The following is a 26182-nucleotide window of genomic DNA, read 5'->3' as shown; positions in this document are numbered from 1 at the left end:
CGGTGGCGAATTGTCAACCTAGCGAAGCTCTACAATCATTCCCAATGCTTCCCTTACCCGCTATATAAAGGCACCACTATTTCGACCCAGCGGGTCGGCAGTCTCTGGTTCCTGGGCGGGAACCAGCCTACTTTGTAGTAGAAACCAAGATCGCTTCATCCATGGTTGATAAAGGTGGAACCGTCCATATTCTTCAATTGGCACTACAAAGGATACAACAACCGAATAGTAACAGCAATGGGACCACCATTGGAAAATAAGCCACTATTGCGCCTCCTCCTAGCAGTGGCCCATCGCTCCCGGCTGCCACAGTACACTTGTCACACCCTCTCAGAAAAACAGGATTGGTTGGCTCAATAGAAAAAATTAAGACAGTGGCCCGAAATGGAGGATAGAAGAAATTCATATGGGTTTTTACAGCTTCCCAGTCATCTCGATAATCCCAATAACTTCAGACTCAGTACGATCACAATCACTGTTACATCTGAGTTCTGCCCTGGGATACCAAGTGTGCTCACAGAAAGCCGTCCAAATCATTCTCTTCTTCCTCGTCGTCAGAAGGGATGTTCGCACCGCTGGCGTCGGGAATGGCCATGCTCGGCAGTTCACCCTTCTCATAGATGGTGCGCTGCGCGGAATCACTCGTCATTAACATCGACTCTTCGTAGATATGCAAAGTCATTAGCACTTACCGGAATCTTCGCGAACTTGGACTCCTTCTTTGGCGTAGCTCTGGCGGGACCGGCCTCACTTCTAGTAGCCTTGCTCTTGACTCCCCAGACAGACCATTCGCTCTCGTAGGACTGGGTGGCCTCCGCACGGTGAGTGAGTACATGGGGGTTTCCCTGAGGATCGTAGCCGGTGAAGACTCTCTCTTTGCCCTTATTGGCGCTGCTGTTCTCATCGGTGTGTCCAGGTTCGAGGAACACACCACCGCCAACGGACAAATCGTCATCGTCATCCTCATCATCGCTGTAACCAGATCCTTCATGAGCACCGGTCAGCTGGAGCCGCTTGAGCGAGACAGCCATAGAGCTAGTGCCTGCCTGACTCTTCGAGCTTGTCAGTACATCCCAACTAGAATATAGATGATATAGAAGTAGAGATCATAGGGGATTCCCAACAGTAACAGAGCTAGCAGTAGTATCATCGACTCCGGTAATCTGCTTCATTTCATCAATCAAAGGTTCAGTCTCCGTATGCTTCTGGACACAGTTCATGCATCGCTGTCCCGAGATTAGCCCAGCTGCACTCCACCACGACTAAACCGAGGAAACATACCGCAGTATCACGCTCCTGACGCTGGTTCTTCGCGAACTCTTCAATCGATTTGACACGATCACACTGGGAGCATTTCAATTCAGTATTGCCTGGACCGGTGCACTGTCTGCATCTGGCAATTCCGCTGGTAACAGGCGAAACTCCATCAGCCACTACGGCATGGCGAAGGATGTCCAACTGTCTGTTAGAAAAAGTGCCGATGTACCGAAACTTCTTGCAGGTTCCGCACTTGATTCTAAGCTCGCGTCAGCCGTAGAACAGAATGATATCCCATGCAGTATAGAATGAAGTAGTAGACATACCTATCTGGGAAGACAACCTTGTCAAGCCTATAGTATAGTCAGCCAGACGGATCTGAAGCGTATCTAGCAGAAGACTGACCGATTCTTGATTGTCTGGCTATAGCCACCGGCAAAGGCGTTTGGAACCACGTTGGCTCGTCTGGACGGCCCCATGGTGAGAGCTATCCGGGGGGAACGACTATCAGTAGGACGATGATGAAGTTGCGTCAGATCAGCGAGATACCAGCCACGAAGTCAAAGACGCGAGATAGAACGAAGGAGAAATAGAGTAAACAGTTTCCAGGCGACTTTATAGGCTCTCAGCAGGATCTATCACTATGGCATCCTTCCTGCCCAGGCAACGTAAGCTCCAGTGAACAGTGTTAGCGAGACGGTGAATGAAGACGGAGGAAACTGCCTGCGAAGGTATTCGATAAGCATCTAGGCGCCAGCCACCAGTTAGTGACGCGTGACACTTTGTGAAGGGCAAAGTAATGCTGGTGGCTCATGACAATATCATGAAGCCTGAGTGGTAAGTTCCGTCCGAAGAGGAAGTCAATACCTGAGGCTGATGGTATTGCTGAGTACGGAAAACGCCATGTTCCCCTCATTTTGCACTGGAAATCGTCATTTTCCAAGTTGGGCAGGTCAGAAACTCGCGTCTGCCTCTCAGAGGTTGATTCTCATGATAGTGTCATACAGATAGCTCGACGTTGGTCTAAGATGGAATGTCTTGCAAACGGTCCGCTTAGAGTCAAACGCATGTCTCGGCGCTTTTGTGTGCTCGTTTGCACCGCTGGTGGCTTGTTTCTCATCAGCTCGGCGGGCACATATTGTTACTCTCCTGGCTACCCTCACTACTTGGCTTCAGCTGAAAGTATCTTGGAGTCACGAACCACTACGAAGTGTGTTAACCAATGTGAAAATGAAGCTGAGCACAATGACGTAGCGTGCACTAACTGCACAGATCCCAAAGATGAGGGGAAGAAAAGGAATTATGAACACTTGAATGAAGTGAGCTGAAAAGTCAGTCAATTCCGCTGGTATATCTGCCTTCCCCGCCTCTTCATAGGCTGGCCGAGATGCATCATATCTGAAGCGAGATTACAGTCTCATCGGACTTTCTTCACAGTCCTCCGATATCCTAGTAGGATTCTCATCGATCTACACAGCTTTCTGCACACCGCGTCGGAGAAATTGGAAAATGGGAGCCAAAAAGAGGGAAAAGGGTAGATCTGGCATGCGGGAATGCAGACACCCTGAGACTACTGCAAGTCCAGCCGGCTAATCCAGCAATCATGTTTCGTCAGGGTCAACACAAGCCTGACTCACATCACGATTGGCCAGCCTTGATGGAATTTGTCTTTGCTAGATGGGACTGATCAACAGGAGGGTCTGTACACAGTCGAGTAGACACAGCGCACCCACTGAAAGGTGGCACCCATGTGAGTAAGAGCAGAAACCGGGCAGAGGTATCCATCTGGAGAACGCACATCCTGATGCAAGCACATCCTGTACCTGCCTAAGCTCGTAGGTACTTTTGATCACCCCCGAAGAAGGTCATGGACTGGGGCAATTGAGAATTAATAATGTGGAATCCTTAGTGGCGTTCCAGAAGGTCTTTAGTCGGCTCTACCTGCAGGGAATTCTTTGTTGATCCTCCATGGCGTTCCGTAGTCCGTCGACGATAGAGAGCCACTCTCAATATTATTACCCATAGTTATTCCGCTCCAACGGTCAACTCAAGCGGCAAAGCCGACGGGGGTGCCGCTCACGATGAGCTTCTTTGCCTAGAGAAGGTAATTGCGAGATTTTCGTCTCCTGATCTCCTTCTTCGTCGATTCCATGAACGTCCTTCATCCTTCTGGAACGCTCTTGGAATGAGCCGGCTTCGAAAGCTACTGGCATAGTAGCCGGGCTAAGAGATCCCTAAGGAGCAGCGGAGCTGCTAGCGAGATAGGTCAACTGGGCCGCGAGACACCCAGGAGATCCATTTGTTGGTAACGGATGCGTTTGGGGACTCCATCGTAATCCTCACCATCTCGCCGGACGCAACGACTACTGGCTGACTAGAGAACTAGATCCATAGCCGGGTCTGTCGGGTAGCGGGGACGGGCCTCACGCCGAGTGGGGACCCGCATTCCCCGACTGCCCCGGCGCAATCAGCAGGTCCACGGTATCCGCTTGCGAAATGCCTTTCATCCACTCATTCGAATGAAGCGGCTCCACTGTTGGGTCTTCCCAATCACCCTTGGCTGGTAACTCAGACGGCCGGCGGTCGACTAAACCCGTTGGTTCCATGAGAACCACGTCTTCCGACCCTCTGATCTATCCGTTTTAGGGGTGGAGGCCCATCAGCAAGTCGTCTAGGACTCCGGTACCAGTCACCCACCCTTCCCTTTCTGCGCTGGTGCCCGAAACTTTCCAAGAAATTGCAATCATTGGCTTTCCCCCCTCTTTTCAAATCCCACGCACAAACTTTTTTCTGTCTTTGTAGTTGTTAGTTGTTATGGTGGTGGTGGTGGTTGTCACTTTGGCCTAATGTCGGGTAGCCTTCTCTCTATTGGAAGAACAGCCGCGATTATTGTGGTTAAAACGTGATTATGTGAATTAACAGTCCAAATGGCATGATGCCACCCAAGGAAACACCAAAACAGATGGAGAAGTAAATAAACAGAATTCGCGTAGCCCAGGTAGCGGGAGGGCAGACACTCCGTGGCAAGAAGAGCAAAGACCATTAATGGGGGGGAAGCAGATGTCATGCCGGCAAGGTTACGAGTCGTGATTTTCTCGAGTGGTTGGTTGGTTGGCCCACCACAGCATCGCACAGTCCTCATTTACTGTGTATGGAGAACACAAACCCCTCAATGTTTTCTTCTTTCTCCCCAGAGCATACATCCTTCCCCTCCTCTCATCATTCATGAATAGAAAAGAAGAAACGAGAAGAACACCAAAGAAGAGGGGGAGAGAGGATACTGCTATGGACCTCAAAAAGACGGTGACTGAACAGTCTCCATTCTTCGCCGTTCCCACCGAGTGGTTTATTGAAGCCTGTCACCGGTCAAGTGACACAAGCGGTGACCAATCCATCTCTAGACCCCTTTTTTGGCATCTGTATGGCCTGTCATCAAAACCGGATCTTAATAACGAGTGTAAACAGTACACAGGTCGTAGGTGCGGTGTAGCTGATCATACGCGTCTCGGCTCCAGACTTGATCAACTTGAAGACATGGCTTCTCCGTCCATGACCCATCACCCGCCACCGTGACAGGAATGGAAATCCCCATATCTTCCTATCAAGAAGGACACCCTACTCCGTGCATAACAGTACTACTGTATATGGGAAATGATCACGCCAATGAAGCCACTATCTATGCTGCTTTGAGTATGTAGTGCATTGAAGCATTGCCGGTTCAAAGTTTGGCCATTATGCCCGCCTACTAATGCCGTCTGTGAGGGTTGATGATCCTCTCCGTCATCAAAGTTCCCAGCGATGACATCTTATCATAAGATCGGCTATGATCACCCCACATTGCAAGGGTAAAACGGAAAAGGCCTGGTAAATGAGTCTATCTGCGGTTCCCTCGTCTCAAGAATTGGTGTATCCAGTGGCGAACTGAACTCTTTGCATGTAAAAAAGAGAAAAAGGAAAAAGAAATATAGGAATCGGTAACTGTGGTAACAGCTGTCCTACACAAGCAATGGCCGTGTTGCGTACTTAATGTGCCCCGTACTTTCTACAGTGCACCAGTCTGTGTCCTGGATCTGATCTCGCAGATGCACAGGCTTAGCTACAGCTGATCAACTTCGCTTGATGTATGAAGTCTATACATCCAGAAGGATCCAGCATCAGCCATACATGTGCATAATGTATGCATCAGTTCGTAAGGAAATACCGCTGAGAGCATCGCCCTCTATCCCTATGGGGTAGCCCCTCAGTGGAATATCTCGCTCTAAGCAACAATGCAAATCTTTGGGGACTTTGATGGCTTGGATAGTTGGAGCTTCTACTTGATTCAGCGCACGGAGTATGCGGTCCATGGTACTCCGAAGACATATCCATACTGACCCGATAGTTCGAGACAACCCTCAGCTCCAGAATGTGGCAACGCGTAACCTTCAGAAACATAGTACTCAGAATCGTCTCATATATGTTGATTGCCATGGGGCTGAGTTATTTTCTTAGAGCACCAGGAATTGTCTTAAACCTTGTAGACGTCAAGCGCGGGTAGCGGAGACCTCTGTGGATGATTGGAACAAGGCATCCTGCCTTTCCCTCGGACAACATGGTAGTACGGCGTCTTACTGTTGTTCCTTCTTTTTCCGGGTAATAGTACTTTCTCTCACACTACTACGAGAATTTTTCTCTTTCTTCTTTCCTTTTGTCATCCTCTCTTTCTGTCAGTCAGCTGAAGCACCAATAGTATCGATGAAACAACGACGCTTTTCCTTCGGCCATCTCCCGCTGTTGATGAATCTATCAACTGTCGACCAAGCAATCCTTACCGTTTCAACCCTCGGAAAAGTGTTACACATGTAGATTACCCAAGAAAGACGGGACCAGCATACCCGGAGGGGCAGACATGCAAGCCACATCTCTATCGATGTAGTACCGGCAGATGGCAAAACAGTTTCCAGGCTCGATTTGAAGATCAGTCGTTGCAGCCTGTGGGTATTCCAACTAACTTACTGTAAGTGTTGCCATGCTGGCGGTCAGCCACCTAAGCATAATGAAGAGGGGGAGGGGGGGGCAGGCAGGCGACGGATGTACGGGGGATGGATACATGTCCAGCCACTGTTGGCTGGATCCATTGTTCAAGACAACAGATGAACTATCAATAATAATGGATCCAGATAACAACGTGCATGAACTGTAAAACTGCCCACTGCCTGGAGTATCTTCTCTTTTCCTTGTCCTGTGGATCCCCCGGCTGACCTCTCTCTATCTAATTCGGAAGTCAGCAACTAGCAACTCTGAGCTACTTACTTAACTAGTAGACTAACAAAGCCCCAGAACAGGCATTAGTAGTGAGTTATGATTCCTCGGCTGGCAAGCTATTTTACGCTCATATATTATCGGCAAGGATAGCCTGCGCCGTAATCTTAACTCAAATCTGGGTTTTTGATGCAGCTCGTCTTATTTTTCTCTTTTCACCCTCTGGGGTGATGCTGTAGATGAGGTAATGCGGGTATCACATGCGACCCCTGAATGATGGATTATACGAGGCGAAACCCCCGTACAACCGTCACGGTTTAGGGTGTAGGGAGCACTACCTGTCACATTCGCTGGAGAGTCTAGAGTGTCATGATTATCCGAGACCCTGAGTGGGATGGCCGAGCAGCAAGTCGCATCACTCTGGGAAAAGGTTGCAACCCAGGTTGAAGCAAGAGAGACGCGGCCCAACCCCTGGCCAACCTTGCTAGCGCCCGTCTAACGATTACTAGAGGCGGAGACTAAGTGGAGTCGATTAAGGCTGGACCTCGCCAGAGTCCAGAGTCTTCAAAGCGACGTGTGATGATGACTGGTCGCATGAAGTACCTAAGGCTCCTCCCAGGCCGTTTTTCATTTCGATCTCTTTGAAAGTGAGAGAAAGTCTGCTCTTCCTCCAATTCCCCAAGACGGGATTTTTTGAACAGTCTAAACTGTTTTCTACACCTCATCTTAGACCGAACTTTGTTAGATCCTTTCACTTCGCGATGAATCTCATTTGCCCCGGCATGGGCTCAAACGACGACAGTTGCGCCACATAATTTCAATATAGTTGAGAATGACAACTCTTAAGAAAGGATCGGGGGTGTGTCCCGATTCAGATGTAATGTAAAGATATGACACAACTGGCCTGTAGTAGTCTCCGTCTGAACGGGAGAGACACTGTGATTCACTATCATCACCTAGTCAACACGGGCAAAGTACTACCTCGGAAGATACATCTGGATGGAGGCGATTGGTTGGAAACACTACTACGGATCACACTGATCAAGATTGCTGTGTCTAATACTTCTACATAAGGGAACTCGCTTCATGGGCAAGTAAGCAAGCTGCCCTACGCAAAGTACTTACTCTTGCTTAAGGGACTAGCCAGCAAGCAATACTCAGCTCAAAAGTTGTGAGAATCATTCGTGGAGTTCATGGGACTTTCCGTTCAAAATGTCGGTAATTGGAAGACAGTAATTTACGGCATTCTTCGTGGACCGGGGACTCTTCAAAACAAACAAACCGTAAACCCCGAAACCTACCCTAACGAACAGTCAATCTGAGGGGAAAGGAAAAAGTAATCACCTATTTTTTTTTCGTCTCTTTCCTTCTTTGAGTTGGGGGAATTCGATAGAACGACGGATCTAATCCTTTCTCTTTTCCTGCTCCTCCCAAAGGTGTAGACTTCAGAACTGGGTGTTTCCTCATCACTGCTCTCTACTGGACTGTATGGACTCCGCAAGCATGTTCCAAACGATCGTTGTCCCAAGATTTCTCCATCTTAGCCGCGGGGATAAGTTATTGTGGTGCATTTCCATGTTTTCGTCTTGACCTTTTCGGTAATGTACCATGAACCCGAACCGCCAGGTGCCGCCTTCGAGGGTTCTTTCCCCCCCCTTCTTTGGGCCGCCCGTGTATGGTAAGTTGGGAAACTCCCTGAACCTCCTTTTCGGATTCCTTGGGTGAAAAGGGTGGGTCTCCGTTCCTCGACCATTCCTCTCTCAGTGACCAAGTGGTCGGGACTAGTCCGGTGGAGGAAAAGTCCGCTAAACGCAGCATGGTATGGCGTTGACCACATTATTCATGGGTATTATTATTAGTAGCTAAGTAATAATACGAATTCAGTCGGTATGAATGAATGACTCTCTCTCTCTCTCTTTTTCCCAAGGACGATTACGGAGTCCGATTTCGCGCGGATACCTTAGTGGCCGGGCTAATACGGAGACTGGAGCGAATGGCCAGGGAGGGTTAATATTACTAGGCGCTTGGTAGCTTGGGTTTAGTAGAAAAGTAGTTAGAAGCAAGTGAACTGGACTCAAGTTGAGGTCCTGTTTGAATTACTAGGTAATCTTGCCTCTCTAGGCTTGCTACTCCGGCCTTTCTTTCGCGTCTCTTTCTCGCTGGACCACTCGCGTCACCGTTCGGCCCTCATATTAACACCTCAATTGTTGCCTTCTTTTCTGCCACTCGCCCACCCTTTCCCCCCTCCCCCTTCGTCGTCGTTCCCCCAACCTCAAATGGAGAACCACAACAACAAGAACTCTGCATGATCATCACATTCTCTCTGTCGTGCATCTGCCGTCAATTCCCAAGAGAAAAAACAATTCGACCCTTTTGGTCCATGTCATCCACTGGCCGTCCCTCCGGTTCAGTCCTTTTTTAACCCCTCAATAAAAAAAAATAAAAACCCACCTGCATCATTTTATCCTTTGGAAGCATAATTATTATTTTTATAATTTATATTATTTTATTTCGGATCTGCACCATCGCCTTTTTCACCAAACCCGCTTCGTCGTCGACCGCCTCTTCAGTCCCCACGGCCCGGACCCAACTTCTCCTCTTCGTCTTGGAGCTGGTAAAGGCTAAAGCTGTCACCGCGTCAGGGGCTTGTCGAGTTATTCCCTTTCCTACTCCGTACTAACTAATTACTCTTTTCCTCCTCCCTCCCACCACCACCACCACCACCACCACCACAACAACCCCCCTCCCCTCTCTGTCCAAGGCGGCCTCCGATCATCCTTTCGTTTAGTCTGTGTCCACCCATCCGGATCCGCTCCTATCACTACAGTGATCACGTCCAATCCTCTGGGTCTTCCATCTGGTTTCCAGATCTTCCCTCTCCTCCACCTTCGCTTCTTTCCTGAGAACTACATGACTACCCCTTTCCCCTCTTCTCTGGGTCCCAATCTCGTCCCGAATCTCTTCTGCACCTAATCCTTATCGCATCCTGCACCTTCACCCATACCTACCCATGGGAAAGTACCACAACACTCCCAGTGGATATCACATTGCCTGACTGCGAATGATGCGCACCTGATCCTATCCATCGACATTCCCGACACTCGAACTGGAAGAGCCGTGTACTTCCTCTACACATTCCTTATCTCTTAATTCAGGCCCCTCAACGCCGCACAAAGTTCTCTTGGATTTTCTGCTGGCAGAGAAGAGAAGGGAGAAAGAGTCATAATGACTGTCTGCTACGACCACCACTCCTTATCACGGGGCGCTGCGCCCACTTCAGTCGCCAGCCTCGAAGACAGGTTCGAGGTCCTCAAGGAAGTGGGTGATGGCAGCTTTGGTAGCGTGGCAGTCGCACGTGTGCGGACTGCTGGTTCCAATGTTGCACGGAGGGGGACGATGGTATGTTATCGCGAGCCCTAATGACGCTCTTCTTCGCTGGGGTTGCTAATTCCTGTTCCTAGGTTGCCATCAAGACGATGAAGAAGACCTTCGAGTCATTGGCTCCCTGCCTCGAACTCCGTGAAGTCATCTTTCTGCGATCCCTGCCCCCCCATCCCCACCTTGTCCCAGCCCTCGATATCTTCCTCGACCCGCTCTCACGCAAACTACACATCTGCATGGAGTATATGGATGGCAACCTTTACCAATTAATGAAAGCCCGGGATCACAAGCCCCTCGATGGCAAGCATGTCAAGAGCATCCTTTACCAAATCTTGGGGGGTCTCGACCATATCCATGCCCACCACTTCTTCCATCGCGACATCAAACCCGAAAACATCCTCGTCTCGACATCCGCCCCCAACGACTCTGCTTTCAGCCGTTACTCTAACCTCGTCACTCCTCCTTCTACTCCCCCGACATATACTGTGAAGATCGCCGACTTTGGTCTCGCCAGAGAGACTCACTCCAAGCTCCCCTACACGACATATGTCTCTACCAGATGGTATCGAGCGCCTGAAGTTCTCCTGCGTGCAGGAGAATACTCAGCACCGGTGGACATGTGGGCTATCGGCGCCATGGCGGTCGAGATTGCTACCCTGAAGCCACTGTTCCCTGGTGGAAACGAAGTCGACCAGGTCTGGCGTGTTTGTGAGATTATGGGAAGCCCTGGTAACTGGTACAGTAAGTCGGGGGCTAAGCTCGGAGGTGGTGAGTGGAGAGAGGGCTCGCGTCTTGCCCAGAAGCTGGGATTTACGTTCCCGAAGGTAAGATTACCCTGCGCTACCCGCGGTACGATGCGATTACTAATGAATCGTAGATGGCGCCCCATTCCATGGAAAGCATCCTTCAGGCGCCCCAGTGGCCCGCCGCTCTTAGCCAGTTCGTCACGTGGTGTTTGATGTGGGATCCTAAGAATAGACCGACTTCGACACAGGCCCTCAACCACGAGTACTTTGCTGATGCCATTGACCCATTGAGACCCAAGTCTTCCACAGCTCGCCTTCTGGGCCGGAAGCAATCGGACAAGAGCTTCAAGTCCGCCAATCGTGATGCGAGCGAATCTTCGACCTTGTCATACAAGTCGTCGTGGTTCCGGAGGTCCTTGATCGGCAGATCGGAAAGCCCGGTGCCACCTGTGGAGAGTGAGAACTCCTCCAAGCAATCGGTGGCTTATTCGGACCTTCAGGCTGGGAAGAGCAAGCCGGCGGCCAGTAAGCGTGCCACTTGGGCTAATGGGGCTCCAATGCCTATTCTGCCCTCGATTAGGCCAGTCTCTCCTCTCTCTAATGCGGTCACAGCGCAAGCCAATTCGTCTCTCGCCCATTCAGGCGACAGTGCCAACGCCAGCAAGGCGAGCAAGAAGATTGGCAGACAGCTTTCTGTCAACTCGCACGGTAATCACTACGCTGATATCCACCGCCAAGAAGCAGAGAGAGCGCTCAATGGCGGGGGCACCGTGTATTCCGCAGTGACCCCCAAGGAGAGCTTCTTCTCGCACCTCCGCAAGCGCGCTCGCAGACTATCCGGTCGCAACCAGGCCAACTCTGGTCCCGACGATGTTGAGGCTAACGCTGGCTGCATGCCTTGGTCGAACCGGTCTTCTCTGGCTTTGGACTCTGTCAACAACGTTGGAGAGTCCAAGCAGGGTTCCGATCTCTCGGAGCTGGACAAGGCGCTCCAGACTGTGAAACATTCGCTTGACTCGGCCGCCCTTGGCAATGTTCCCGTGCAAATCACCTCCCCTATCGAGAGCACCAAGCGCCAATCTATGCCGCAGGGCTCGATTCGCTCGATGGGAGAAAGCCCTGTCTCGACCAGCGGCACTGGCGGGCCAATCTCCAGCCGGACTAGGCGCGCAATGCAGATGTCGAACAACCCTATCCACCGTTATGAGACTCCTGAAGAGGAGGACGAGCTGCTGGATGAGGTCTTGCATTCGGCGAGCAGGGCTGCTAGGCGTTTGGCACAGACTGAAGTGTCATCGGAAGTTTCGTCGAACTACAGTCGCCCAGCCGTGGGTAACGACGGCTCTCGCCCCCTGCCCAGTCCTTATCCTACTCCCTCCCCATCCGCCAAGTGCGATGGCGTCTGCTTCGGTCACTCAGACGCAACGCCATGCAGACGCCTGCCCCTCGCGGAGGAGAAGACGGACGCAAACACCAGTCGCCAATGGCCAACCCCTCCATATGAAGATGGTGACTGGGCGAAGCCAGCTCCGGCAAAGTTCCTGACGGGCTCAGCAACTTGTCGTTAGCTTCTCCATGTTGGAGAAGGCACAACTCTTTTCATTTCTTCATCATCTTTCACAGATCTTGTTCATATTTAATCAAAAGAACAAAAACGTGGTGGTTACGCGCGGAATCGGCGAATTAACCGAGCAAGGCGTATGGGATCTGGTGTCTACTGTTTCTTTTATCCACGGAGGTTGGCCGCTTTTTTATCTTTTCTCATTTTTTCACATTTCATTGTGTCTTTGTTCTTATGTATCCTGCGCTTTGATTTGTACCCATGTTTGTATAGGCCATGGTTCAGCCCGGGTTTCTTTCATTTGTCTGGTTCTGTTGTCATACCCCAAAGGCCCTTCTATAGATACCGTCGGCCTCGCACCTTGTTTTCGGTATACCACTTGCATATATGTCTTTCGTTCCTTGATATCCTAACATCCCCTGCACATTGCTCATCTGTTTGCACTGATACCAATCGCGCGAGTCGCAATGTCTGCTATCATTCTTTCGATATATACTCTTAACACCTGCATACTCAGCTCACCGCATATGCCCTGACCCCCGCAGTCGACCATTTCCTTTTGTCAAACTCCCTTCACCCCTCTGTATATTTCCCGGGCATTGATCCTCCCTCATCATTCTTTTCTCTTTACCCCCCTCATTCCTTTCTGTCTCAATGCGCGGATGGGAAGCGATGTGAAAGCTTCCTCCACAAGAACAAAAGAACTTCCATTCATCTATTGTACAATTTTACCACTTTTTGGGAAGGAGCACTGGTGGCTGGTTCTGGGCTTGAACAATTTTGTAATATAGGACTTACCCGACGGGAGAGCCGTCTGTTTATATCTACTGTTAATGGAACAGACACTGTCTGTCGACATACCTCTTGATTACAATTCCAATTCATCTTGTAGAATTATTAAATAAGCTTGTAATGTCGTGATGCTCTCATGTGCTCCCCTGTTGTATGCATGCAACTTGGGTACCGGCAATAGTCACGGAACAACCATTCCCCGCCCACCGGCAGAATTTCCCAATGCAGCACTACGTCAAAAGTCCCCATTGAGACTGGATTTGTCGCGACGCTGTTTAGAAGTTCGATATTGGCGTGAGTGGCTTGATCCAGAGTGCCCTACAAGTGAAGGCACCACCATTGAAGCCTCATTCTACCTCCAACAAACCCCGCGCGGTACCATATACCGTCAGCCATCCCTCCGCGCAAGACTTGCAGCAATTCCCGCAAAATCGCAGGCTACCAATCGACCTGCCAATATAAACTCCACCCATCTTCACCTCAACATTCATAAAAATCATACAAAATGACCGCCCAACGCCAGGCCTCCTCCGCCTCCCAAACGCCCCTCATCTCCCCAGCAGAGCTTTCCTACCTCTACACATCACTATCACTCCCCGATGGCCCCATCCGCCCCGACGGCCGCTCGCCCACGCAATTCCGCCCGTTGACCGCAGAAACAGACATTCTGCCGGGCACCAACGGTAGCGCGCGCGTGGGGTTCGCTGACGGCACGCAAGCCATCGTGGGAGTGAAAGCGGAGGTGGAAAAGACCGTTGTTGCAGCCGAGGCGCTGAACCTATCGCAACAGCAAACGCAAGAAGATTATGCCGATAATGAAGGTGGAGAGGGCCAGAAAACCTCCAGTCATGGTCATGGATCGTGGGTGCAGATGTCTATTGAGATCCCCGGGTTTCGGGATGATGATGCCCTCCCGGTTTTCTTGTCGGAGATGATGCGCGAGCCGCTTGTTGAGTCGGTTGCTGGTTCTGGTGATGGGGTGGGTGGGGATGAGATGGCGGGTGGGTTGAAGGGGAGGTTGGTTATTAATAAGAGGTGGCATTGGAGGTTGTATATTGATGTGAGTGATCTTTCTAAGGGAGGGGGGGTAGGAGGGGTGAATGGTGCTAATGATGTTTGTGCAGGTGCTGCTGCTGTCTCAACCTTTGTCGTATCCGTTGCCGTTGCTGTCTTTGACGACTCATTTGGCTCTTTTGTCGACTAAGTTGCCTAAGCTCAAGTCTAAGGGAGAGGAAGACCCCTTCTTCGATGATGATTGGAATGCCGCTGAATATCTATACCCTCGCTCGCAGTCGGGGCCTCGTCTTTCTTCTACGAAGCAGGTCCGGCCTCCTGTTACGCTGCTTGTCATTTCTGTGGGCGATAATGTCATCTTTGATCCTAACAGGGAGGAGATTGCGGTTGCGGATACGGTCCTAGCTGTTTCTGTCACCCAGGACAGTGACTCGGATGGCCTGAAACTGCTCTCTATTCGCACAGTCGACCCCCCGTCTCGTCTTACGCAGCCGGGTGTATCGAACTCGGAGAACGTGGCGACTCTGGGCTCCACGGCCGCTGCGGAAGAGGCCGCCATGACGGACCCGTCTACTGGCGAAGAGGTTGCCGGCGTTTGGAGACCCCGACGGGGTGGTGTCAAGCGGCGCACGATTGCAAAGATGCTCAAGCTGGTCTTGCAGAAGGGAGGTGTTGGTGAAGAGGTCCTTGAGGGTCTTGAGGGAGTTCAGGTGGGCTGATCGATTGGTCGATATGTGACTGAAAATATTGCCTAAGTTGTGGATAGAACCATGGAGGGCATGATACCCGCGCACCACCGCAAGAATGGACCATATGGGATAGCAGTCCCGTCGCTATCTCCGATACCGATTACAGAACAAGCGGTGATCCTCTGGAGGGAGCTTAGACAGGTATACTAGACACAATAAATACCGATCTACTACCTCGTGCTGTGAGGGAGTAGGGTTCAAGGACAGAAGCATGTCCACCATGCCAATGATACTCCATTCTATCCAAGCTACATTCCACTTTCCAAATCTTGGATTTCGTAACTAGTCCTCCAAACTTCATCATGAACCTAGCTTTGTACATGTCACCTCCAAGCCATACATCCTATGCACCTTAGCCTTCACCCACTATACACATCTATACCCAAACCCAGACAAGACAAGACAAGATTACCGCCAGCGGCATCAACTCAACCCCCACGCGCACGCCCACCACCCCATCCCAACCCTACAATACAACCAACCAACCCCCACAAGAGAAAAAAGATTTCACATCATAGTCTCCCCCTCCATCATCCTCTTCATAGGATTCCTCGGCTGCCTCTCCTGCCTCCTCCTCTCCTCCTCACTAGGCTCAATATCCGTCTTCACCCCCTCCAACGCCCTCCCCACCACCTCCTCCCTCTTCTCCCTCTCATGACCCTCAACCGCCACCTCCAAAATCTCCCTCTCCAAGCCAGGCACAACCTCCCACTCGACACCCGCCTCCTCCAACCTCCTCACCCCCTCCGACTGTCCCACAAACGTGCCCGGCTCCTTCACCCCAAAATACACCTTCTGTATTCCCCGTCCCTCCCCACCCTGTCTCGTCTTGATGATCCGCTCCACGCACGGCGCATTGCCCGAGAGTCTCTTCCCGCAGGGCTCCATAGTCACATACATGACTAGTTTCCTTTCGGGGTCGTCGTGAGGGAGGACAGTGTGCACTTCCTCGTCAGGTACGCCGTGCACGGCGGCGTAGTTGGATAGACAGCATTGTTCGGCGTGCGTGTTGCCGGCGAGTTCCATTGTGTAGCCGGTTGAGAGCAGGATGTCGGAGGTGTAGCTGGGGGTTGTGTCGGCTTTGCTTCGGCTGAGGAGGAGAGCGCCGACGCGGAAGTTGGTTGGGAGGGCGGGGGCTTTGCGCGCGAGAGCGAGGCATTGGGTCATGTAGGTGAGGTGGGGGGTGCTGGGGGTTCCCTTTTCTGTGGTTGTTGTGGTGGTCATTTTTGGTGGTGGTTGTGTTTGGTTTGGATTGTTGTAGAATGTGTATGTGTATGTGTTGTGTGTAGAGAAGGGGAAGAAGAGTTATTTATGTGATAGTTAGCTAGTATGAGTGGGGGGTGGTTAAGAGTATGACCGCATAGAATACTATCTGATAGTTTAGTTAGGTTATCGATTGATGCCGGCTGGTCGCGGCTAAACTGCTTTAGGAAAGATAGGTGGGATTCGCGTCCCGCGCGTTTTGGGGTGTTTGTCTCGTTTGATTTTATTGCGTTCCGCGCGAACATTCACGGCCGAGGTGTTATGTCTTCTACCTCAGCTACTTTGCATCACTTCTTGTTGTGTTTTTTTTTTTCCTTTCAATAGACGCATATCCCCTTTTCTTTTTCCTACCACTTACCTGGACCTTTTTGGTCTCTTGGTCAGATGCCTATCACAAACCCCCTCCACCGCTACAAATGGAAAGTTGGGGAGGATCCAGAGGGGCCTTTTTCAGAGGAAGAGAAGGAAAAGCGGGAACCGGTCGAACGCGATGAAAACGGTGAAATAATCATACCTCGGCGCAGGGTCCTTGATTTGTATGAGGTTCTCGGTCTCGATGACCAGGCGACTCAAGACCAGATCAGGGCTGCTTATAAGAAGAAGGCGCTGAAGCATCATCCTGGTACGTATATACTTTACTATATCTATCATCTAGCTATCACTTGTGTGGGATGGGCTGTCTAACCACTAGTAACAGACAAGGCACCCCCGAGCAAGAAAGAAGAAGCAAACAGTAAATTCCAAAAAATCGCCTTCGCGTACGCCGTCCTTTCTGATGAACGTCGCCGCGCGAGATTCGATAAGACCGGTAGTACGGAGGACGCCTTGGACGAAGATGAGGATTTCGACTGGACGGAGTTCTACCGGGAGCAATTCGCCACCGCCGTTGATGTCGATGCGATCGACAAGCTCAAGAAGGAATATCAGGGGTCTGAGGAAGAGGTCAAGGATATACTGCAGGCCTATGAAGTCCACCGGGGCGATCTGGATAAAATCTACGACTCTGTGATGCTGTGTAATGTCATTGATGATGATGAGCGATTCCGCGCCATCATTGACTTGGCTATTGCGGAGGGAAGGGCCGGGAAGTACAAGAAATACACGGAGGAGCCGGTCAAGAAGCGTCAGGCCAGATTGAAGCGGGCACAGAAGGAAGCGAAGGAGGCGGAACAAGTGAGCAAGGAGATGGAGGAGAACAAGTCTAAGACGGGTAGAAAGAACAAGGGAGGGAGGAAGAAGGAGGATGGCCCCGAGGACGTGGGTGACTTGGCTGCAATGATTAAACAGCGGAACCTTGGCCGTCTTGACAACCTCATCAATCGGTTGGAGGAGAAGTATAACAAGGATAGTGAGCTTAATGAGCTGGGGCCGGGGCCGAGCAAGACCAAGAAGACGAGGAAGAAGCGGAAGTCGAGTCCTCCTGAATCGGCATTCGAAGAAATGGCTGCGCGTGGGGAGAAGAAGAGGCAGAAGAGGACCAAGGGGTGAGGTGTGTTATCTTTGGGTGGACTGTCTTTCATGCGTTATTTTTCTCTTTTCTTTATCACTACTAGTGCTGTCTTTGGGGTTGGGGAGTTCAGGTCATGTAGGGACACATCCATTCGCGGCATGGTACATTGAGTGATTTGGCAATCAGGCATGGGAGTGCATTGCTTTTGTTTTTGCTTTTTGCTTTAACCTATTTCAAGCTGGGTTCAATTTTTGAATCCTGTGTTTTAGTACCATTGAGTGTTCAGTAATAAAACAGTCATATACCTTGTTGACCGCTAGTAATTGGGAAGGAGGTACTGAAGGGGGCAAAGGAGAGAACGTGACCATGACAGCTTCGGCCGTGATTGAAGGAACAAACACCTCACCTCCAGCATAATTAAGCAGCCGGTCTACTGCATCCTGCGTACACAGGTCCACCTCGATTGGTGAAGAATCGATGGGTTCGCATTCCAGCTGCATCCAGGCAGGAGTGAAAGTGTGAGACTAACAGCACACACACTCTCTCTCCCAGCCAACCGATCCTCCCCAGGATGATCGCCGGCATCAAGCCCTGGGGGAGGGTCAATGCAAGGGATGCTCATCACCGGTTGGTGGCACCTTGCACCACCTGGGTCACCATGATTGATTGTGCTTCGTTGCTTTATAAGGATCAGCCAGCTGCTCGCTGATTGTTCGTGATACCCCGCCATGCCGAGCTTTTGGACGCCTTGGCTTGTTCCAACTTGGTCGTCTCGCCTTCCTCCTTCTTCCTCTTCTTCTTCTTCATCCTCTCCCCACACAGCTGGGTGAAGCTACCTTATCCTTCTTCATCTCCCTTCACACTTGTTCACCATCCACGGAGGCATCCGAGCTACTCTGTCTCCTCTCCGTCGGCTTGCTGGCCAGACGCCAGCCTTCCTCTCTTCTCTTCGGTATTATCCGAGGTAGAAACGCAGTGAGTGAGGATCGCCGTTGAGTTGCAGCCGTTGCGCACGTGGAGTTCCGGTCTCCATCCAGCTCCATCATTGTCGCGTGCTCCTCAAGATCCTATCTGAACCTCAGCTGGGTTTATACTTATAACTATAAAGCATCCAACGTAAGAAAGCTCTCCTGCAACGGAACAGCAACCTTAAACAAGAGGAACCTGGTTCTAAAGGCGGGACAGGACCTGGGGACAAAGCTCGGAATCTCAGCTTATGACCATTTCCCCTCCTCTCCACATTCCAAAGCTGGGCACTGGCAGAGGCTGGGAAGCTAGCTAGGTTCGTCATTTGATTCACATTAATAATTTAGCCCACGGGTTAGTGTTTGGAACCCGCCCGCGCAAAGCCAAAGACAAGCGCGAGGTCGTACCCCACAGCCCACCATGCCGTACTATAGCAGAAAGCCCGCCCACATGTCGCTGGAGACCGCTCTGGAGGAAGAGCGACGGGAGTTGCTAGAGGAGATGGGCGAGAGTCCCTCGACGTCTCGGCGCCGGAGCTTGCTGGACATCTCACCGAGTCCCGGCTTCTTACCCCCGCGGCATGGCTCCATCGCCGGTATTGGCGTGGGCGTGACTCCCCCCTCTTCAGTCCGACATCATTCACTCTATTCTTCCTCTCATTCTCCACTGCCTTCATCTCCTCGTCGCTCTTCCGCTACCGCTACCACTACCACTACCGCGACAACCTTCAATCCATCGCCCGCCACTGCAACAACCGCTCCCCCAACTCCTCGCGCCACTACATCCTCTGTCGCTCCCCCTTTGCCTTCTGCGCAGAGGAAAGGGTCCGTCCAATCCGACGGATCAGTCTCCCCCACCCGATCCACCGACTTGGCGTCAGGCGACAAAGAAAAGCTGGGAGACAACAACAACGGTGCCAGCAACCAGCAGCATTTAAATAAGCCGGAACATAAGTCTGGTCCCAGCATCCGCTGGGATTTGTCGACCAATATGCCGCCCAGCGTCGCCAACCGCAATGCGGCCAGACGTAATGCTGCTCAACAACCTCAGGAGAAACCATCCAATCGGCTGCCGAGCATGGCCGCGGTGATGTCAGGGCTGGATCTCAAAGTCGGGTTCCCAAGTTTCGTCAGAGGCAGGGACTCTAGCAGTAGCCGCAGCAATGCTACGCGCGGAACTTCTCTCGACTCTCGAGTCTCCTCTCTCAGACCGGCTCGCTCTAGCTCTCCTAAGCGCCGCTGGCTAAACCCCAATACGCGTGGACCGGTCGCCGATCCGGTGAAACCACCTGTGGTAGCCAGTAAAAAGGAGACCAGCCCAATGGTGCCTGCGACTAAGGAACCTACTAATCCGGATTCCCGCCCAGGGTCTCCCGAGCCTGAAGCCAAATCGTCGGCCCCGGGCGAGGAGCGATTGGAGAAGGATCGTTTTGACAGCGAAAACAATCCAATTGAGACCAGTGACGAGGATGCCGACGAATCCACCTCTAGCGACGAAGACGCTGTTCATGAGGACGATTCAGACGTCAAGCGTGGCCGGAAAAAGGCCGTCGAGCAGGAAATTCCCACTAATCCTGGACCAAAGCCGCTCACTACTACTAAGACTGCGCCTGAATTTCGTCCAAATCCCGATGCGGCGGATAAGCCGGAATTGATACACTCAGCGAAACAAGGACCTGTGTTGAAGAAGCCTGATGTTCATCCACGGACCAGCTTCGACTCGGCCTCGGCCACCAATACTCCGTTTGGATCCGAAGATGAGGCAGAGCTGTCCGATATCAAGCGAGCCCAGAAATTGGGTATCCAGATGTCTTCTATCGACAACACAGTCCAACATCGGTCCATCCGGACGATCATTCGCGGAGATTACGCCGAGGCACAGGAAGAGACCGAGAGCAGCCGCCGACGGCAACGCAAATACCTTGTCGCTACTGACCTCAGCGAGGAGTCTGTGTATGCGCTGGAGTGGACTATAGGAACTATTCTCCGGGATGGTGACACCATGTTCGCTGTCTGCGCTATGCACGATGAGACTGCCACGCCTGCTTCAGTGCAGATCGGCGATGGCGCCAAAGCTATCCAAGATGCGGCGGCCGTCGTTGGGTCACAGACCGCAGAGACTGCCGAAAAGGCGCAGAACGATTCAAACTCTCATCTTCCTCGCGCATTGTTCGGTCGTCTGGGTACGGACAGCAAGCCGAGCTCTGTGGATGCTCGCGGCATGTCCAAGGCTGAGTCGGAACGTGTCCATGCAGTCGAGGTTATCTCCCAGACCTGTGTTCGGCTGCTGCGCAAGACGTTGCTCCAGGTCCGCGTAGCCGTCGAGGCAATCCACTGCAAGAGCCCAAAACATATGATCACTGAAGCTGTACGTGTCCTCCTCACTCTTCGTTCTTACATTACTAACTGATTTAGATCGATGGACTTGACCCCACCCTGGTCATCGTCGGAGCCAGAGGCCGCAGCGCACTCAAGGGGTAAGCTTCCACCCGTCTCTATTTTGACACAGACAGACACTGACTGACATGACCTCTCTCACAGCGTCCTCCTCGGCTCCTTCTCCAACTATCTGGTCATGCACTCATCCGTTCCGGTAATGGTTGCGCGCAAGAAGCTCAAGAAGCAGACCAAAAACAAGAAGACCAATGTCCGCTTGTCCAACAACCTAACTACACCAAAGAAACTGGCTCTCGCCAAGGTGGACTAGAATGCTAGCCTTCTCGCCCTTTCTCTTTCTCTTTTCCCTTTCCTATTGTTAGCTTTTCTACGATACCTTAACAGATCTGGTCATATCATGGCGGTCGGCGCATATCTTACGGTCGAAATGTGATTGTCTCAGTGTGATGGTGGTGGTCTTCCTTATTCGCTTCTTAACATGTATGATTACGATTTGATTTATTATTTCTCATGACGGCCGGATTGTGATGACATTAGCTTAAAATTATTAATGAGGATGGGTCTATTATTATTATGGGAATTGCTTTCTACCTTTATACCCTTTGTGAATGGTTCTCGTCATTATCGTCTGCGGATATACCGTGTAGGTAATGAACACCGACACAGTAATCTAAGTAGAAGTAATTTTCAAATCAATTGCGTTCTATACCCTTGCCAGCAATTACAACAGCGTAGTAAATAGTAAGTACCATCAAAGTAGTAGTAAAGCGGGAACCAAGAATACCATGCGCATAAGAATAATTCAAAAGGTCCAATTCTAGCTAATTCGCTGCTGCTCACACATGCAATTGTATATCAGACACGCAATAAGAGAAAAAAAAAAAAAAATCCATAACTATTTAAGAAGTTGTAGTAGTAGTTTTAGCAATGCAATTTAATGTCTATTGCTCAGCCGGCTTAGTAGGCTCCCCGTTAGGAGTCTGCTCCTTAGCAGCACCAGGGTGACGAGAGCCCTTGTCCTTCTGCTTCTTCTCCTTCTTCTGCTTCGGGGCCGGAGGCGGGTAAGCCTTCAGCGTGACTTCCTGCCAGTCGGGGTTGGCGTCGAAGGCGGCGCGGATGGGGGCAGTAAGCTCGACGATGGCGTCGGCGACGGCGGGCTTGAGGATTTGGGGGGAGAGCTGTGCGGAGTATATTAGTATGATGTGAAACATACAGCAGAAGGGGGTGGGGCGTACAATATCGTTCTTGTAGTCTTCGTGCATCTTCTCGATGTCGGTGTACACCAGAGGCTCCAGGCCATCGCGGTCGCGGGGGACGCGGAACTCGGGCTTGCCGGTCTTCAGGGCGGCCACGGGCAGCAGGACGTACTGGACGAAGGCGAGGATACCGTTGTTGTCGATCTCCTTGGGAGCGGCCTGCGCTTTGCGGATCTTCTTCTTGATGCTGTCGATGGATTCGAGGAGGTCGATCTTGCTGTCTGGTAGGTGTTAGTATTTAATAAGGGTATGGTTGTTGGGGAGAGGGGGGGGGGGTATGTGGAATGGTGGATAATACCTTCTTCACTGGAGCTCATCTTGCCACCGGAGAGACCGGGGACCATGGCGTTGCAAAGATGCGCGCGCTAATAGTATGTGTAAGTTTGAGTTTGGGATTTGGCAATGGTATGGCAATGCTCTCACCTTCTTGTAGCCAAGCTTGGGGTGCCACTCGGTCGACGCGGCGAACAGCTTCCGCTGGTCAAGACCACCGAACTGAGCGTCCACATCCAGGTACTGCTCGTCGAGGACCTGCAGGAGAGGGTACAACAGACCACTCAGGGGACCATTGTTGGACTGCTTGACGATCTCAGCACCGGCGCGCTTCGCATCGTGCTCCGAGACCACGGAGGACAGACGGTAAACGTCCATCACGTAGTCGGCGTTCTTCTGGTAGGAGCTGCCGCGAACGAAGCGCAGCTTTTCGGTCGAAACACCGACGGCCTGCAGCAGAGCGGTGATAGTGTATTCATAGTATTTCGCGCGGTGCTCGACGATCTCGAAGGTCGACTTGAGGGAATCCAGGTTGGCGTGCAGATCGGCGATCAGGATGGTCATCTCCGCGCCGGCGGCGAGGAACTGGGCGATCTTTACGGCGGGCACTATCGAGCATTATCGTTAGTGGGGGTGATAAACGGCCACGTTTGTTTTCGATGGGGATTCGTACCCAGGTATCCGCAGTGAGGCTTGCCAGTCGGGCTAGTACCTGTCGCATTGTGAAGATCACCGTGTTAGTTGTACCGCTTTCATTGATAGGGAGGATCTCGTGGCGGGAGGGGAGAAAAAATAAGTAAGTACCCCAGTAGATCTTTGGGCTGCGTCCCTCGGCCAGGATGGCCTCAATGATGTCCTTGTTGAGAACCTCCTGGAGGTTCTCGGTGATGAGGGCAAGCCTCTGGTCCGCGCTCAAGTTGGCCATGGTTTTGTGAGGATTGAAAGGTATGTGAAAGGAGAGGGGTTGAATCTCGGAGGCGGGGTATAAACTGTTCCTGGTGAGTCAAATCGGCGGGCGATAATTCAATCAAAACTGTCAAACTTAACCCGGGATCATCTGTTCTTCCGGTGGCTTTTGAAGACTGGCTCGGAATGGACTCGGAATTGTTCCTTGACTTGCATTTAAGATTACACACACTTACTCTTTATATAAATCAGACGTCAAGAGACCTTTCAATTATTTACAGAGACTGTGTATTCTTGTTATGAATATTACGACAATGTCATTCTGAATAATACATACGGATACTGTATCAGTGCCACGTCAGATTGGCTGGTGTATGTGCTTATATAATCCAACGGGCAGCACATGCGATAAGATAAGGAACAGGCAAAGACGGTGGACGTTGGAGAAACAGTATGGGGTAGGATGCAGGCTATCAACAGCTGTGCATGTCATCATTAACCAGTTAAGGTCAAAGACACCCAGCTATGATCGGACTGTCTGATACTTCCAATATGAAGGAGAAAGGAGCAAACTCATTTATATATGGAGTTGATCTTTAGCTGTCCAGCTCGGTGGGTCCATACCAGGTCAGTCAAAGCGTATAGCATTATGAGTATAGCGGTAATAACATATCTCCATACTTATACCAGAATAAATCACTCTATAGATTTATAGTGTAGTAAAACCCCTCTACATCAGGGTTGATGATGCTTTGTATCTAGCTCGGCAGGAGGTAAGACTACTACTCTAGTGTAGCATCACGTGGCTGGTCACCGCCCGTGCGGCGGCGTGGAGCAGCCAAAGCATACGTCGACACTCGGCCTCGACTAAGGAGCTGCTGTTGCTGCTGTCTCTCCCCTCAACTTCCCTCCCCCGTCTTTCGGTCTCCTCCTGTGCGCACCTGCTGCTTCTGCTGCTGCTGCATCTTTCACCATGGCCGACTTTGTTGATCCCAGGATGACGAGCGTCAAGCCTCGCATCCGTTACAACACCATCGGAGGTATCAACGGCCCACTGGTCGTTCTTGATAACGTACGTCAACTTGCATGGTTGCGCCGCTGCTCCCAACAACGGATCGGCCTGTATACATATAGCCAGCTTACCAAGATACCTCATAGGTCAAATTCCCCCGTTACAACGAAATCGTGTCCCTCACTCTCCCCGATGGAACCGAGCGGTCGGGTCAGGTCCTCGAAGCTCGCGGTATGTCCAGCATCGCATGCGACAGCGGTTACGCTCAGATAGCTAATATAATATTTCTGGTACAGGAAACAGGGCGGTCGTTCAGGTACGAAACATGTAGCAGCTGTGGTGTGCTAGTGATATGGCTTATAATGCGGAGCATTAACGGGATGCGATCATACTAGGTCTTTGAAGGAACTCCGGGTATCGATGTCAAGAGGGTATTGATCCAGAACTCTACCACTTATGGATCGGCAGCTGACCTTGCCAGACGAAAGTCGAGTTCACCGGTCACAGCTTGAAGCTGGGTGTGTCCGAAGACATGCTGGGTCGTGTCTTCGACGGTTCCGGTCGCGCAATCGACAAGGGCCCCAAGGTCCTGGCGGAGGATTACCTGGATATCAACGGTCAACCTATCAACCCCTACTCTCGTGTATGTATATGCTTATAGGCTGGCTGTGGCTGTGCTGATAAGATCAGGTGTACCCTGAGGAGATGATCTCCACCGGTATCTCTGCCATCGATACCATGAACTCCATTGCTCGTGGACAGAAGATCCCCATCTTCTCTGCTGCCGGTCTCCCTCACAACGAAATCGCCGCTCAGATCTGTCGTCAGGCCGGTCTGGTGAAGCGTCCTACCAAGGACGTCCACGACGGACACGAGGAGAACTTCTCCATCGTCTTCGCTGCTATGGGTGTGAACATGGAAACGGCCCGTTTCTTCACTCGCGACTTTGAGGAGAACGGCAGTATGGAGCGTGTCACGCTGTTCCTGAACTTGGCCAACGACCCTACGTATGTGCTACGCCTTTTGGATAGACGCAATAACTGACTTCTTCAGGATCGAACGTATCATTACCCCCCGTCTTGCCTTGACGACCGCCGAGTACTATGCCTACCAGTTGGAGAAGCACGTCCTGGTCATCATGACTGATCTGTCCGCTTACTGTGATGCCCTTCGTGAGGTGTCTGCTGCCCGTGAAGAAGTGCCGGGTCGTCGTGGTTACCCCGGTTACATGTACACTGATTTGTCGACCATCTATGAGCGTGCTGGACGTGTGGAGGGCCGTAACGGATCTATCACCCAGATTCCCATTCTGACCATGCCCAACGATGGTATGACATCTTCCTAGAGGGTTGGTTCGTGTGCTAACAAGAATAGATATCACTCACCCCATTCCCGATCTGACGGGTTATATTACGGAGGGACAGATCTTCATTGACCGTCAGCTGCACAACAAGGGTGTCTACCCCCCGATTAACGTGCTTCCTTCCCTGTCTCGTCTGATGAAGTCTGCCATTGGTACTGGACGTACTCGTAAGGATCACTCTGAAGTGTCCAACCAGCTGTACGCCAAGTACGCCATTGGACGTGATGCCGCCGCCATGAAAGCTGTCGTTGGTGAGGAGGCTCTGTCTTCCGAGGACAAGCTGTCCCTGGAGTTCCTCGACAAGTTCGAGCGCACCTTCATCAGCCAGTCGCCGTACGAGTCGCGCAGCATCTTCGAGTCGCTGGACATTGCCTGGAACCTGCTGCGCATCTACCCCAAGGATCTGCTCAACCGTATCCCCAAGCGGGTGCTGGACGAGTTCTATGCGCGGTCGGCGCGCAAGATTGCCAACAAGGACACCCGGGACAACACTGTTTCGGAGCAGACCCAGGGCGAGACGGCCGATCTGATCGAGACATAAGCTGTAGATGCCGAG

The 26182-nt window shown here is 51.5% G+C and overlaps 8 protein-coding genes across 8 annotated transcripts; 5 read left to right on the top strand and 3 right to left on the bottom strand.

The window, feature by feature from the left end:
* Positions 1-514: 514 nt before the first annotated feature.
* Positions 515-1736, bottom strand: AtWU_06183 (uncharacterized protein; the record flags this gene model as incomplete). The annotated part of the gene is made up of 6 exons (XM_035501293.1): positions 515-628; positions 693-1052; positions 1125-1226; positions 1282-1516; positions 1584-1610; positions 1663-1736. 6 exons carry the CDS (start codon positions 1734-1736, stop codon positions 515-517), a joined length of 912 nt encoding a protein of 303 aa, XP_035357186.1.
* Positions 1737-9723: 7987 nt separating this feature from the next.
* Positions 9724-12193, top strand: AtWU_06182 (serine/threonine-protein kinase; the record flags this gene model as incomplete). Its single annotated transcript, XM_035501292.1, has 3 exons — positions 9724-9897; positions 9960-10703; positions 10757-12193. 3 exons carry the CDS (start codon positions 9724-9726, stop codon positions 12191-12193), a joined length of 2355 nt encoding a protein of 784 aa, XP_035357185.1.
* A 1290-nt stretch (positions 12194-13483) lies between these two features.
* Positions 13484-14711, top strand: AtWU_06181 (exosome non-catalytic core subunit RRP42; the record flags this gene model as incomplete). Its single annotated transcript, XM_035501291.1, has 2 exons — positions 13484-14038; positions 14103-14711. 2 exons carry the CDS (start codon positions 13484-13486, stop codon positions 14709-14711), a joined length of 1164 nt encoding a protein of 387 aa, XP_035357184.1.
* Positions 14712-15248: 537 nt separating this feature from the next.
* Positions 15249-15965, bottom strand: AtWU_06180 (putative DRAP deaminase; the record flags this gene model as incomplete). Its single annotated transcript, XM_035501290.1, has 1 exon — positions 15249-15965. The coding sequence occupies one exon, from the start codon at positions 15963-15965 to the stop codon at positions 15249-15251; it is 717 nt and encodes a 238-aa protein (XP_035357183.1).
* Positions 15966-16388: 423 nt separating this feature from the next.
* On the top strand, positions 16389-17492 carry AtWU_06179 (DnaJ domain protein; the record flags this gene model as incomplete). Its single annotated transcript, XM_035501289.1, has 2 exons — positions 16389-16626; positions 16702-17492. 2 exons carry the CDS (start codon positions 16389-16391, stop codon positions 17490-17492), a joined length of 1029 nt encoding a protein of 342 aa, XP_035357182.1.
* Positions 17493-18840: 1348 nt separating this feature from the next.
* On the top strand, positions 18841-21126 carry AtWU_06178 (universal stress protein family domain protein; the record flags this gene model as incomplete). Its single annotated transcript, XM_035501288.1, has 3 exons — positions 18841-20787; positions 20835-20896; positions 20961-21126. 3 exons carry the CDS (start codon positions 18841-18843, stop codon positions 21124-21126), a joined length of 2175 nt encoding a protein of 724 aa, XP_035357181.1.
* Positions 21127-21757: 631 nt separating this feature from the next.
* AtWU_06177 (tyrosine--tRNA ligase TYS1) lies at positions 21758-23270 on the bottom strand (the record flags this gene model as incomplete). Its single annotated transcript, XM_035501287.1, has 6 exons — positions 21758-21994; positions 22052-22293; positions 22371-22437; positions 22496-22953; positions 23019-23057; positions 23150-23270. 6 exons carry the CDS (start codon positions 23268-23270, stop codon positions 21758-21760), a joined length of 1164 nt encoding a protein of 387 aa, XP_035357180.1.
* A 954-nt stretch (positions 23271-24224) lies between these two features.
* On the top strand, positions 24225-26167 carry AtWU_06176 (H(+)-transporting V1 sector ATPase subunit B; the record flags this gene model as incomplete). Its single annotated transcript, XM_035501286.1, has 8 exons — positions 24225-24323; positions 24410-24494; positions 24560-24579; positions 24659-24694; positions 24745-24906; positions 24954-25270; positions 25317-25591; positions 25638-26167. The coding sequence occupies 8 exons, from the start codon at positions 24225-24227 to the stop codon at positions 26165-26167; spliced, it is 1524 nt and encodes a 507-aa protein (XP_035357179.1).
* Positions 26168-26182: the final 15 nt, after the last annotated feature.

This window comes from Aspergillus tubingensis (assembly GCF_013340325.1).
Source record: "Aspergillus tubingensis WU-2223L DNA, scaffold_7, whole genome shotgun sequence".
In the NCBI taxonomy this organism is placed as follows: domain Eukaryota; kingdom Fungi; phylum Ascomycota; class Eurotiomycetes; order Eurotiales; family Aspergillaceae; genus Aspergillus; species Aspergillus tubingensis.
This window is presented reverse-complemented; position numbering and strand designations above follow the sequence as displayed.